Source organism: Lytechinus pictus, chromosome 7 (assembly GCF_037042905.1).
Source record: "Lytechinus pictus isolate F3 Inbred chromosome 7, Lp3.0, whole genome shotgun sequence".
NCBI classification, from domain to species: Eukaryota; Metazoa; Echinodermata; class Echinoidea; order Temnopleuroida; family Toxopneustidae; genus Lytechinus; species Lytechinus pictus.
This window is the reverse complement of record NC_087251.1, coordinates 31,752,612-31,767,851: the sequence shown is the minus strand read 5'-3', so window position 1 is coordinate 31,767,851 and position 15,240 is coordinate 31,752,612. Positions and strand designations below refer to the sequence as shown.

The 15,240-nt window shown below is 35.3% G+C and overlaps 1 protein-coding gene across 2 annotated transcripts; it reads left to right on the top strand.

Moving 5' to 3' along the window:
• Window positions 1-2,463: 2,463 nt before the first annotated feature.
• Window positions 2,464-9,285, top strand: LOC129265826 (complex I intermediate-associated protein 30, mitochondrial-like). 2 transcript variants are annotated; one of them, XM_064102517.1, is made up of 4 exons: window positions 2,464-2,785; window positions 6,405-7,001; window positions 7,372-7,557; window positions 8,201-9,285. In XM_064102517.1, the coding sequence occupies exons 2-4, from the start codon at window positions 6,531-6,533 to the stop codon at window positions 8,405-8,407; spliced, it is 864 nt and encodes a 287-aa protein (XP_063958587.1). In that variant the 5' UTR covers window positions 2,464-2,785; window positions 6,405-6,530; the 3' UTR covers window positions 8,408-9,285. The 2 variants fall into 2 exon arrangements, with proteins under 2 accessions (XP_063958587.1, XP_063958588.1); XM_064102518.1 differs by having other exon boundaries at window positions 2,500-2,778.
• The last annotated feature ends 5,955 nt before the right edge of the window (window positions 9,286-15,240 follow it).

Here is a 15,240-nt window from a genome sequence, read left to right as displayed (position 1 = left end):
TATGACAGGACTCAAGAGGAAAGAAAAGGGACAAACAGAAACGGGAAATGAGGTAGTGTAATGAACTCGTTCGTGACGTTTTAGAAATATCCCCACATTTCACATGTTGTGCCCCTCAAATGTTTGGTTTATTACTCCACTGTATTGAAGTGATGCGTTTTGTAAAACATATATGATCAGATTGAAAAGTAAGGTTTCATGTAATGAAATCTCGAGAGGTTCTGGTTCCGCTCGGACCCCAGCAGCACTGGCATAAAAATGGAAGGCGTTGCTGGGGACTGGCCCCAAAAAGTTCTACGACCAAGAACAAAAGGAGAAATTAAAGAAATGGACAGGAAAGAGGAATAAGATCATGTCAAAATCTATCACTTGTAATGAAAAAGTAGAAGAAAACCTCGCTCGCTTCGCTCTCCCGGGACTTTTATTCAGAAACTTTTGCCACATGCACCATGCTGTAAGTGGTGGTACCAAGGGGGGGGGGTCAGGATCGTTGCCCTACTTGCTCCCGCGCCCGGCCCCCCGAATATTCCGAAACTGAAGAAATAATGTAAATGCTGTCATGAGCATCTCACTTAAGCTGTAAAGTGATCCACAACAGCTAGCACTATTCACCCTTCAAATTTTGTAAAATTTCCTCATATAGTCATGGTATAGTTCCCTGCAATATGAAATAAAACTTTAATTGAGGTCATTTTATAACATTCAAAATTTTGTTCGCGCTCGCAGTGACTTTTGATTTAGATAAATAAATGATCTGTTTAATAAGATAACATGGGGCTTAAAAATCCAGTGTTCGAGTCAATATGCACAATAATTTTTTTTTTCATGATTCGAGTTTTCATTATTTGTTTTAGCGAGATACACATCTTGCATAATAAATTTCATAATTGCAAAAAAGTATTAAAACGCGCTCGCATGCATTTTTGTTTAGATATATGGATACCCATCCTGTTCATAAGAAATGCTAACGTCCACTTATCATATCAGGATATTAACATTTTTCATCTCGCATATTTTATTTGGTGAAAATATCACAAAGTGTCACGCAAACAGGGATAGGTCCTTTTTTTAAGTGAGTGGGACCAAAAAAATTTAGCTTGTGCTTCGAGCTTGATTTTGCGATTTTTTTACTTATTTTATCTTTTTACTCATAACGCTACTCTCACATAGAGCCTCGCACCATAGTGCTCGCGTGTAATCATGAAAAATCCTGTTCACATCATGATATGACCGGGAGGAAATTTTTGGCTCTCCCCCCCCCCCCCCGCGCCGGCCGGCCCGCGGCCCGGCCGGCCGCCGATCGACCCTTAGCTGTTTCACCCATGCATGCTGCTTACGATAGACTATTTTCCATGTACTGAAATGAACAACGTCAAAAATTCTCAAGCTCCCTGCAGAAGTCTCATAGGCATGCACAGTTAAGCTCGGGGCGTAACAGGGGTCGGTTGCCGGGGAGGGGCAAGAGCCAAAAATATCCCGGTCATAATGTGAACAGGATTTTTCAGGACGTGCATATTATTATAACTGTTTTGTGAAATTAAGCAAAATTTTTAAAAGTCATAACTTTCTTATTTTATATCCGATTTTGATGAAATTTTCGGTGTTATGCTTGTTGGATTTTTCTCTTTTTATTCAAACAAATTTTTTGTGGGGTGGACTTGTCCTTTAAGTGCTTTTCTTTCTTTTCTCCTTTTCTTTTTTTGCTTGTTTGTTCTTGGTCGTAGAAATTTTTGGGACTCCCTTCCTCTCCATATAGATTCAGTCATTTACCTTGATGGCCGCTATTTTCAATCAAATCACGCGGGTATACAGGTTTTACGGAGGTTTTACGAAACAAATTTTCTATAACATCAAGAGCGAGTTTTTGCCCTATGAAAATGAAATTATGTAGGCCTCATTAAATTGACATAATTTATAAGGCAATGCTTGGACGGTACCTCTGCATGGAACCTCTCTAATAATCTTCTGTAATATTGTCCTGATTGCGATCGTTATTGCCATTTAGCAAGTTATCATACATTAATAAGCCATCTCATGCTTTAATTTATTATTAATCTTTGGTAGCCCAGACTGTGTCTTCATTTTTTTCTTCATTTTTAAAAATTCAGCTTGAGCATATTAAGACCTATACCACGTACCGGGGTCTATACTTACCTCATTGTTCTATTTCATTTTCCGTCACTTTTCTCACTCCTCAGTTTTCCCGCCATAAATTCCCGTTCCACGTGGCCATCTCTTGGTTCTCCTTTCTCTCCTATTTATTAGTATTTCGGGATTATTTTTTCTTATACCTAGATCTATACGCGTAGGCCCCCTATTCGTGTTTTTTTCCTTTTCCTTCCGTTTTACCTTTCTTCTCTTAATTTATCGGCTTTCTTTTTCCCCTCAATTCTTTCCCCTTTCTCCCCCCCCCCCCCCTCTTTCCTCTTTTTCTTCCTTTTCATTTTCTTTAATTCTGTCTTAGCTTTCCCCGGTTTTTTTTCCTGGTGAGCTCCGCCAGGGTGGGCAGACTGCCACTCCTGCCCCAACCCCGGCTGTTGCACCGCTAAGCTCCCCTAAAACTTTTGGTCTCGAACCTTGCCTGTGGCCGTACTCAGCTTGGCCGAAATGTCGCGGTGCATGCATATACCATAGAGATGTATTCTATGGCATATACTCACATACTAATATAATGGGTTCCCATATATATAATGCACGTGATGTACGTACGTGATGTATACCGGTACGTGTACCAAAGGCAAAGATGCTCTCCGAGCGGCCGGCCGACGTCCGACCTGGGTAAGTGGTAAGTTCAGAAACACTCTATGAGAAAGTCTGTAAAACCAAGGTTAATTGTTACTTTATAATCGTAGGTGGATCTAGATCTGGTACAGGTACATTAACTGAACTTTGTTAATACATGAAAGGCTGAAATCTAAGGAAGACTAGCTGAAAAGATCACGCTGCTCTGCACTGATGACTGATCACCAACACAGATAAGCACATGTGGGACAATGTACTATTGTTATTGCTCGGAAAGGGGGGGGGGGGGGGGGTCGGAATATTTCCCCTCAGACTCGAAGGGGTCCGGCGGAGGGATCATTTGGCATTTTCTTGATTTAATTCACTGCCGTTCATTTCAGGGTGACCAGAAAATGAAATATGGGACAAAAAGCACGATGCACGATCGGAGCAACTGATAAAAAAAAATCAACAAACACAATGTTTGATAAGAAAAGGAAAGGGAGGGTGAACGAAAGAATGAAGGAGAGAAAGAAAATAGGAAAGAAAAGAGATGGAATAGAGGAAAGAAATACAAAATGAAGGGGGAAATGAAAATGAAGGAAATTTTTTTTTTAAAATTAGAATGAAAGGTCGGATGAATAAAAGAAAAAAAGGTTTACTTTCTGCCATTCTTTGAAATGAATAAAGAAAGGAAGGGAAGATGAATGAATGCATGTGTGATATAATAAATAAATGAGAGAAAGGAAAAAAAAAGAAAGTAAGAAAAAAAAAGAAGAAAGAAAAAGGTTTCCTTCATTCTTTGAAAGAAAGAAAGATGGAAAAAACAGGAAAGGAAAGAATGAATAAGGGGAAAAGAGAAAATAAAGAATGAAAGAAAGCCGATGAAAGGGAGAGAGGAGAGTATGAAAAAAAAGAAAACTAATGGAAGGAGAGAAAGAACGAAAATGAAAAGGAGAGGAAGGGAGAAGGAAGCAAAGAAAAGTTCAAGGAAAGAATTAAAGAATGAAGGAAATAAAAAAAGGTATTTAAAAGAAGGAAAGTAAGAGAAAGAAAGAAAAATGAACAGAGAGAGAGAGAAAGGATCAGAAAAGAAAGCGAGGAAAGATTGGAAATAAAGATAGATGGAACAAAAAAAGGCAAGCAGGAAGGATAGAAGGATGAAGAAAGAAGGATAAAAAATAAAAATGAAACAAAGGAAAAAAGTTCAAACTTCAAGCAAGCAAAAATATCCAATCATCTTCATGATATTTGGGTTTTTAAAAATCTATTTTAAAAATTGTTAGAACACTAAAATGTTTTAGAAATGAATAAAATTTCAAAGTGAAACATTGTCAAACTTAAAAATTAGATGAAACATCGCAGCATCACACATCTCTCATCCCATGACAAGTTAGCACTGATCACAACAAGACTTAAAACGAAACCTGAAACAACTAGATCTAGTTATGAAAACTCAATATCTTGCTCCACCGATTACATCACCAAATCAGTAATCTGAGAATCCATAATATAAAAATTAAAATTGCCCGCCCATTTTGTGATTATTTTGGTGGAAAAACTGTTGATCATGTGAGATTGTTTGCACCATTGAGAATCTGCTCCGATCCTAGTAGCCTGCCACACACACAGACAGGAAGCCATTGCAAGCCGCAGAACTTGCAAAAGTTTACAGTAATTTTATTGTTGTCTCTCCTTTGTCATCTGTTGGTTATTTTCCCAGGTTATTTTTATGAAAATTCTTCACTTTTCTATGTATTAATTACATTTTGTTCAATATTCTGACATACGGGACAAATAGGCGTCCCGGGAAGGGTTTGTCGGGACGCCGGGACAAAGAAGCAAAATACGGTATGTCTGGTCACCCTGGTTCATTTCGTCAGTGGAGGTGACTTCTTTCCTCTCCCATTGACTTTGTACACAACCATGACAACAAGCGCACACAGGAGAAGAGAGGTGACTTATTTCAGGATAAGGCCGATCATTTTTATTTTGTGAGTGATTGTGTTTGTGAGCGATCATGTATGTATTTATAAATTATAGTATCTATAGCCTTTATAGGGAACTTTTTTGTTTTAATACTGTGCCTGTGCCCGGTGCCGGTGGCCAGGCAATTTTAAATTGCCTTGGATGTGCAAAGTTTTCTATCTGCTGTTGACATCAGGGTTGACTTGAGTTGAAGCCATTTTTTTTTTTGGCATTCGTCAGCTGGTGTTGATGTTTAGACTGATGAGGGCATGAAAAGAATGCTGAACCGAGCTGGATTCAGAAGAACGATATATCGATCGCGTTATAAAAATCTCATACAGAATGCAAAGTAAGGCCAACATAACTTCAAATATCTGAAAGACAAATTATTATTGTTCATAAAAATTACTGGGATGTTTCATCGTTCGCGAGCTTCAAATCACGAATACCAACACCAAACATGAAATTAAGATAGTCAACACCAGCTGTAATGCCTCTTATTATTCAGCAGGCGACATTCAACACCAGCGCTAAACACAAACTGCCGGGAATTTGTCATATTTTCCGAGGTCACTCCCAACACCAGCCTCATTTCAAGTATGGTGTTGTGGCTGGTGTTAGAATGAAGTGGGTCTTGTATCTGTTGGATCTTGAAACCTCAAAATATGAATTAGACATACATGTAGCCTCTACTGTAATTTTTCAAGAAAGATTAAAATTTGCTTCTGAAACTGCAGCCATGAAAAGTATTTGAGCCCCTGAAAGACGTGTTGTTTACAACTTTGTCTTGGCACTTTTTTTGCAGATGCAGCTATTGGCTGGTATGGATGAAGGCACATTGAAAACACATTTTAATGTGTAATACTTCTCATCTATTGTTTAGGGCACACACATTCATATGATCATCTAGCAATGAATTTGAATAGTTTGAATAGTAAAAAGTAAAGATTAATGATTGATGATTATTCCTGAGTGACAATTTGCAACTAAATTAATGAAAAAGCTCCCCTTTCCTCTTTAATGTAGCAAACATTTCATGAGCTTTTATGACAACCATGTTGAAAATTGTGTATTCCGAGCATAATATTTAAAGTATTGTTAATGGGAAGTTACAAATAATGCAAGACCTAATTCTTCACTACTTTATAAACCCTCCTTCTTTTGTTGCTTATACTGGCCAAGTAAAACATCGCTTTATTCCAAACAATTTTTTCGAGTTTAGAAAAAATCAAATAATTTCCTTATTTTCTCTCTTCATTATTCCCATTTGTTAAAATTTGACAGATGGCCTCTAAAAGTATCTTTGTGTGTCAGTCTTGTTTGAGTCATGCATACAAAATACATGTGTGCCAAGAGCCAGGGCAGAAGTCATTGTTAAATGTCCAGTGCTTGTTAAATGCCAATGTGAAACAATTTTCGCATGCACTAACAGTCATAATTCATTTTCAGTAATTTTTTTGACAACTTCATTTTCAAAACTGAGTCAAATCTTTAAAGTTTTTGTAATCTGCAATATCTTGTTATTTTGTTACTATTTCATTTAATAGATATCTGAGTTACACTATTTAATTGGGATCTGCTAAACATTTGATTAGTTTGACTTGTGGAAATTCTGATCAGCAGAAAGTCATTTTATTCATACGATTGTTCAGTGTTTACTACAAGTCTATTTTTTGTCTCATATTTATATGTTAAGCCTGCTACTTATTTTGCAGATAAAAGAACATTCTCCTGACATACAGGACAAACAGATACAGGAGATCAGCTGATTCTGGAAGATAAATGCAGTGATGATGTGATATTAGTGCAATCTTAATGTAGAAAGTTGTGACTAAGTGACTATGGCAATGATTCCAAAGCATCTTGTTTGTCGTTTGAGGGAGAACACGTGGAGGACACTTTGGCAGTTCAAGCAAAGCTCATATCTTCAGAGACAATCGATAGCTATTCCTTTCCTTTCAAATAGTAGACTGAGTAGCTCAGATCAAAGAAGCAAGAGCAGAGAAGGTTATTTCTCCTTCTTAAATAGGAATGTGAAACTCTTAGGTGAGGAAATGTGGACTAAGATTAGAAGTCCAAACCTTGACACTATGTTTGACCAGAACCGAGTGTTGTGGCATTTTAATGGACCTGAGAGTATTGAAGACTTTATTGTCCATACTGATGCTGAGATTGGAGGGAGAAGTACTGCAGGATTGACTGTCAGTCGCAACAATAAGCTGCTGTTTCATGGTAACCTCTGCACTGAGGTTCCAAGGGATAGAGAAACTAAAAGAAGTGGATACTGTGCTTTGAGATCTAAACAAGCTTATGTGAGTAAACAAAACTCTTATGTTTAACAAATCTGTAGAATATACCACTTTACAAGAAGACGTTAACTTGATATCAGCAGGAATATGATTTTTTTTATACTCCATGGAGTTGAAACAGCTTTAAAGTATTCAGTAAAAAGTATGTATAATATGACAAGAATATAAAATTATTTGTTATCGGTAGACAATTTTCAATTGCAATAGATCAAATTATTTGTCTAATTTAGGAAACCTTTAATGTGTTTCAGACTAGATATGCTTTCTTATTATTTTATTTTACCATTTTTTAACCAATTTTTTTAATTAAGTATTTTAAGCAAAATTACGAGCTTGCATTCTTTTATCCTTTATGGGTTTTTATGCATGACAGAAATCCTTCAATAGGAAACAAGCAATGGACCTAACACCATTCAATGTCTTGAAGATGAGGGTACGAGGAGATGGTCGTGCTTACATGGTAAACCTGATGATCAAGGGCTTCTTTACAGAGTCTCATGATGATGTTTGGAGTTACTTCATATTCACACGAGGTGGACCATATTGGCAAGATATTACGGTAAGGATCAGTATTAAATATTCTTAAGCTGTAGGATTGAACACAGTGTCTAGAGAAATCATATCAATTTGCATCTTGTGGTTCATTTAGAATCTCTTGTGTTCTGTTTTCTAAAATGCAAATTCAGTGTTGTCCTGTGTTCTAAACACTAGATTGTTCTCTGTTGACATGTACAAAACAATTGTAAATAGCCAGGGGCGGACCATGATTTTCCAAAAGGGGGGGCAAAATTTTCAGAGGAAAATTTTGACAAGCAAAAAAAAAAAATGTTTTCAACCACAAATTAAGGATATTTCGTACCCGCCAAAAAATTGACAAGCAAAAAAAAAAAGGTCTTCAATTTCAAGAGCGGGCACACCTTTGTTTTAATGGCATTTTTACATTACAAATTTTTAATTTTGCTTTTTAAAAGGGGGGGGGGGTGCCCCCCCCCCTGGATCCGCCAGTGTAGATAGCAAAAAATCTAAGAAAAGCATAAGTATTCAATATACTTACAGTTAAACGTAATGAGAATGGTCAACACTTAGCACCATGAACAAATTTGATTTTCTACTGATACTCGTTTCATTGGATTTACCTTGATTTTCTGTCTGTTTTCCATATGCCTATTCTTGATTCCCTTTTCTTTTCCAAACCTATGCAGATCCCTTTCACCAAGTTCTTCATGTCAAGCAAAGGTAGAGTCCAGGACAAGCAGACTCCACCGGACTTGGAATCCGTCAATGCTATTGGTCTGACTATGGGAGATGCCGTGGATGGAGAGTTTACGCTTGAAATAGACTCCATATCCGTCTCATATGACGCAACTTACACGGAGGAATATACGTATGAAATGTACAAATCACACTGAGGATGGAGTGATGAATTGAACTAGTGCATTTAAGAACGCACTACCGGAGCTTGTGATTGCACTTTTCACAGTATAGGCTTTTGATTCAATTTTGTATTGGAGAAAAGCTTTTGTGTGCATTATTTTTTTATCAATGCAAAAGGGCACAAGAAATCAAGGCCTGTGAGAGGGGTATTAAGACTAGTCACAGCCATGACCTTTGATGACCTTGATTAATTTAAGCCCTGGTACGTGCATACTAGCGTGCAAACTCAATGTTCTTATTCTTATTCAAAGGTCATTAACTTACCAATGCCACATTGGTTAGGTGGCTTCATTTCATATCATGACGTATTTTTATTAATTCAAACACTGTCCAATCTGTACACACATTGGTGCCAATGATTTCTTGGTCACTTCATAGAACAGTTCGGAACAGTAATCATAAAGTTAAAATTCTCAAATTGTGAAATTTTGTTGGTTTTAAAATTAACATTCACCCTGAATGTGTGTTATGTATCTGATTTGGTGGAGGCATTAATGTGCGCTGTGCAGTCAGATATCTCCATTTTAAACAAGTGATGCAATTATCTCCTTCCCCTTCTCTACACCAGGTAAGCTGTCAGTGAAGTGATTTGGGAAGGTATTTTTGTCATTATTTATTCTAAGCTTGTGCAGTCGTGGATCTAGCTGGATTAGACACAAAACCATACCAAATTGTCTTTGCACAATATTCGGCATCTCAAAACTATTGTTTCTAATCCAGCTGGATCCGCGGCTGAGCTTGTGTAATACTATACTGCCCGATAAAGTAGCAAAAAACAGCTGTGCCACTTGTAAACCAAACATTATTGCATATTAAACTAAGGCATTAAATTGAATATTTTTTCAAAATGAAATATTTTTTTGGTAGTTGTAATCTGTTATGAGCTGTTAATCACATGACTGCAACAAGCTTATTGGGCATTCAAACCTGCTTGTGCCAAGATATTTTGACCCACGTCACAAACAGCAATCATGCTGAATTCTTATATTTTTATGCTATTTATATGCTACATAATGGCTTTAATCCTCTCTCTTCTTTGTCTATTTTCCTATTAAGCGCATAGAGACGCCCATGGGTAGTGATATGCGCTATACAAGCAACGTCGTATTATTAGTATTATTATATATTGTTATACAGTGCGTCCCACAAAAAACGAAACTGAGATTTATCAATGATTTATCAAAACTTAATCACAAATAAAATAGACAAATGACCTAGCATTGTAAAGCTTAGAATCTCCTCTTTCATCTGAAATTACTTAGATTATTCACGCATGAGTGAGCAAAAATAATTTGAAGAGAGGATACCAACAAGTCACTTGATGGGCTGTATCTGGGTTTCAAAAAGAAAATCACATTTAAAAAAAGTTCAATATCTGTTCTTTAATTTGATACTTCAAGTACAGAAAATTGTCAAGAAATAACAAAGTTCTGGTTGTTTGAAATAAGGCATGAATTTCAACTATTTCATTAAAAAAAGAGGTTTTACAGGCTAGCCTCCAGACCCACTCGACACTCCATTTTGTTGACGATCAGCCATGCATTAAGTCTTGTTAACAGTACGATAGCTTCTGTGGGAAACCGGTGAAAACACGTTTATTTAATGAAATTATGGAAATACAAGCATTGTTTCGAGAGAACAGAACTTTACTTCTTGACCATTTTCTGTGATTAAGGTAAATGAAAGAGCAGATATTGAACTTTTTAAGGCATGTGATTTTATTTTTGAAATTCAGATACCCCCTGCCAAATGAGTTTTTGGCATCCTTTCTTCACATTGTTTTTGCTCACTCATGCGTGAATGAGGAATAATCTTAGTAATATCAGATGAAAGAGGAGATTCTAAGCTTTACATTGGTAGGTCATTTGTCTATTGTATTTGTGATTAAGTTATGATAAATCATCGCTTAATCTCGGTTTCGTTTTTTCTGGGACGCACTGTATATTATCCCTATCTTACAATGTTCATAGGGGAGGGTCCATGAGGCAAAGTGTTGTATTATGTACACCAAAGTATTTGCTGCTTTAGAAGCCTGATCTTTAATGTAAACTGAATTACAGGCCTACACTTCAGAAAACACTTTGTTTTATCCATGTTGAAGTCAACTATGCACCTTCAATGCATGTTTTGAAACTGAAAGCAAGGGTTATGGGATTAGGCTAAGCAGAAAATGATTTGTAACAAATGTAATCCTAAGCTTTGTGGACCTTCTGCCTCAACAAATGTTCCATAATCCCTTTTTCATCCAATTTCACTACCCTCCCTCACTATCCACTGTAGCCACCATTTGAAATGTAATGGTTATTCTGAGCCCCACTATAGCGCAGGGAAAGTCCCAAAGATCTGTTGTCCAGAGTTTTGAGATTGTAATGTTTCGGTGCTATTTGCAGAATAGGGAAAATGAACAGCAAGGTGCACGTTCAAAAGAGATACTAGGAAAGAAAATGTAATATTACATTGCCCGTTCTAAATATCCACTTGTGTCATTCACATACTGAGGTGGTATCCATACAATTAAAAATAACGGTCATATTTCCATCCCAAGGCATCGATGATGGTTTTTTTTAAATCGGGTAATTTTCAGTTTTGCCAGTATTCAACATTTTTAAAGAAAAAAAACCTTTTCACTGGTCCCTCAACATTTACACCATTTAAGGAAATATTTTATCATTTAGGGGTGCATTTTGCATAATCTTGTCACTATCTACGCCGTTTGGGGATAAAAACTGACACCAAGTTGCTTGGACAACATGGGTACTACTGAAGTTAATGAGTGATACCTCTCCCTGGGTGGGTAGTCAAATGGTATAGACAAACACAAAACAAAAAATGCAATATATTGTGCTCAACAACTGCAAGTATGTTCGTATGTTACCTGGTGGGTGCTTCATAAAGCTGTTCGTAAGTTAAGAGCGACTTTAAGAAGGACTGGTGAACATTTCTTACGCACTAAACCATCGCCAATGAATATGCCATTTACCCAAGAAAGGATCACCTGTCGTTCTTAAAGTCGCTCTTAACTTACGAACAGTTTTATAAAACGGACACCCGAGTCAAACAATTATCTAGTATAATAACTCAACGCACAAACAAACTGCATATTATCTGATGTTTTATTATTAATATATTCAATTCACAATTACAGATGTTTCGTTAAATTTAAATAATTACCAATTTATGAATACAATCATTCTGAAAAAGCAAATTTGTTTGAAATCAAAGATTAAAGATAAACAATAAATATTAAATACTACCCTCATGTTATTTTCTGCAGAAAATAATAAATTACATATTGCTACATAATCAATCACAATACTGCACCATTAATAGGTAAGTTCCTTTAGTATTTGTCAATTATCCAACTTAGACAACAATTTCATTGTGCTTTTCAGCACCATTTGTTGGTAAGCGCCACTTCAGGATGTTCCCCAGTTATGTTTGTGCGCATTACTATCTGCACATATTTTACCCATGTGCGTTGACGCCACAATAAGTGAACAGGTGGGTAATCAGCTACAGGTATCAACTGATTTTTTCCAAGCATCTGCGCTCTAACAGCAAATCTTGATGTGTTATTTTACAAAGCTATTAGCTGAAAATAATCTATGGAACAACTTTTTGAATGCATCTATCTCTTCAGAATACTTTACTCTGTAGTACTGCGAAATATGCCGAATAATGACCTCAAGTTTGATTAGATGGGATAGTGGTGTAGAATTTTTCTTTATGAAGATGGAAGCATTTTGACACATATTTTGTGCTTTTAAAATCACATTTGCTCCAACAAAAGTGCTGATATTTTGAAAACAAGCACATGAACCCCCAATTTTTAATGTTCTCACCTCTTTAGTATACCTTTCCTACAACCATGCAAAATTTGGTGAAAATGACATGTGGTTTGAATAAAATGCAGCATTTATTGTACTTCTTAAAGTTGTAATATAAATTTCACATTTTTAGATATGTTTTTGTCTTCTTTCACATCTTATTTTCAAAATTGAATGTACTTCTACCCTTTAAAGAGCAAACGAATAGCAATGTGAGTGGATTCTTTATATTTAATATATAATACTAAACTAAAATGTAAAATTTTGGGAAATTTAGATGGATTTTGACTGAGAAATAGAGGTTTCAACTCAACGTTGTTATCTCATGGGGTTTCAAAGCGCAAAATGATTTTTATTGCGTATTTCTCACTTTCAAATGGGTGAAATTCAATGCCCGATAGCAAACAATCAAGCACATGAACCAATGTTAAATTTTTACATATTTGGAATAATTAGGAGCTTAAGTATCTCTGTGCAAAATTTGGTAAACATGACATGGATTTCATTTCAACTGTGGAATGTCCTTAAGGTAGCCTTTTTCTCGCCCATCACATCATTTTAGGGTTACAAATTATGCTATGCATTCTACCATTTTTTTAAAGTTTTCAATGCTTTGTAAATGACACCAAGGAATATGTTTAGTAGAACACATTTTTATTTTAGAAATATATAAACCTTGGGTCTCCATTGGCCTTCATTTTGAAGTCCGATTTAGCATGGGCCATGGTCTAACTCTGTGTTAGAATTTATGAGAAGCCAAAAATTTCGAAGTTGCATTTCAGTATATATTACATATCTTTACTTGGCCATTTCCACCAGTTTTAATGATAAGAGAGAACTATTTAAGTAATCATTCCCAGTCAGTTGTGAATGATTGTCAAATAAGCTGATAAATTGAACTTGTTCTGTTAGACATTGTATGATACCCGTCACAATTGGCTATCCATAGTTAAAACACAACTTAAAATCAGAGTTTAAATCAAACCCAAGTTCAGAATACAGGCCATAGTGACTATTCTAATGTATTGATGTTATTTAGGGTTCCAAATTTGAATAGGAACTCTGCATCTAGGGCACATTTGTGAGGTTGTTGGAAATGAATTGGTAGCAGGATATGGATAGTGACAATGCTTTCCCCTGGAATATCTTGAAATACAAAATATAGTAAATGATATTGGCACTCTCAATTATCATCAGAGTTGTACATGCAAGTATTTTGTGAAATTGAGGTAAAATGTTTATGTTCTAATTCTACATCTGAGTTGGAAGAACTTTCATACTTGTTTGATTTTTTTTTTTGCTCTATTTATTCAAATCAACTTGTTAGAGGTAGATTCAACCTCCAAAAAGTAAATGAACACATATCTTTTTTGTACATTTAAGGCACTGTCATCAAACTCATCACAGAATGTCCCTTCACATTATGATTGTTAATTTGGTCAAGTTTAGACTCGAGTCTTGTGGGACAAAAATATTTATAGTATAATAAGCTTTTTACCAATTTTTATTGTTTTATTTATTTTTGTACATTTATCAGTATTTAACAAGAATTCTGCGACATGATCAGTTGGTTCATATACTGCACTCTGGAGGTGTTTCAGTTTGCTAGTTAACACACTGGTGTTCCACCATCCCCAAAAAATGAAACAAAGAAAATGGTGAAATATATTACTTTTCAAATATACTATCAAAATCTATGAAAAAAAATGGCATCCAAATTAAAATCAATGAATTTTGTTCTCTACATGTATAGCTATATACATCTACATGTATGTTGTTTTTAACCACTATTCAAATACAATTACAGTTAAGCAAACTGGAAAATACTAATTTGAGGCAGGATGAAACATGAACTACTGTAAATTCATTAAGAATAAGACCCTTAAATTTGAAGGAAAAAAAAGGTCATTGTCCCTCCTGAAATCACCTAAAAAGTATTGTGTTTACCCCTCATGGTTGCATACTAATCACATTAACATTTCATTCTTTGACATTCCATATAGTAAAGCATTTTCATTACCAAATTGGCACATAAGGTGATAAAACCAAATCAACAACAGTATTTTAATAGTAGTATCAGAAGTAGTAGTAAAAGTAACATTGAGGTTGATGATTTAATAAAGACATTCATGATATCACAATAGTGATAATTCAATGTCAAATCATTAATGATAGAGTAATGTAAAGTTGGAAATTTATGTACAATCACCATCTAAATTGCACAAATAATCAATTTCTTAAAGCCATGCATTTTAGAAGTGAAACACCCACACAAACATTACATTCCCTTGTTAATGAAAAGACACAATTATATCATTCTCAATTATTAAAAGCGAATTGATAAAATAATGAGTGATGTTCATAAACTTTACTTGGTATTCCACATGCTATAATGGTCTTCCATTCTAACCGTTCATCTACTATACAGTAAATGAATTAAATTAGATAAATAAAATAGTCATATACTTTTTATCATTATCTACAGAAAATGTACATTTATAAAATATGAATATGAGCATCAGAAACTCATACACTAGTGTCCAAGCAAAACATATAACACATATAGCAGAAGATGGAATGAAACTTTAAATATACAGCAGTACCAAATAAATTAAACAACCACGCATGAGGTTCAGCCAACATAGTGACAAACAGTAGTGAAAATAAATATTAGAATGCCAATACATATAAGATCCTCATAAGGGAGCAGTTTAATCACCAAAGTTTCTTTGCTTAATAGGTTTAACTGTTTGGCACACCTAATAGACCCTGTCTAAAGTTCTGTAAAGATTCAATAATGTGAGATTCATATGGCCTTAAACATAAAAACGTATAAAAGTGGACTTAAAATACGATTTCACTGATATGTGAAAATTTAATTTTCACAATCCAATCAAATTCGTTCCCTCATTCTCTGTGAAACAGAATAAGAATATTTTCTTCACAAGACCCCTTCAAACACTTTACAATGTTCCATGGAA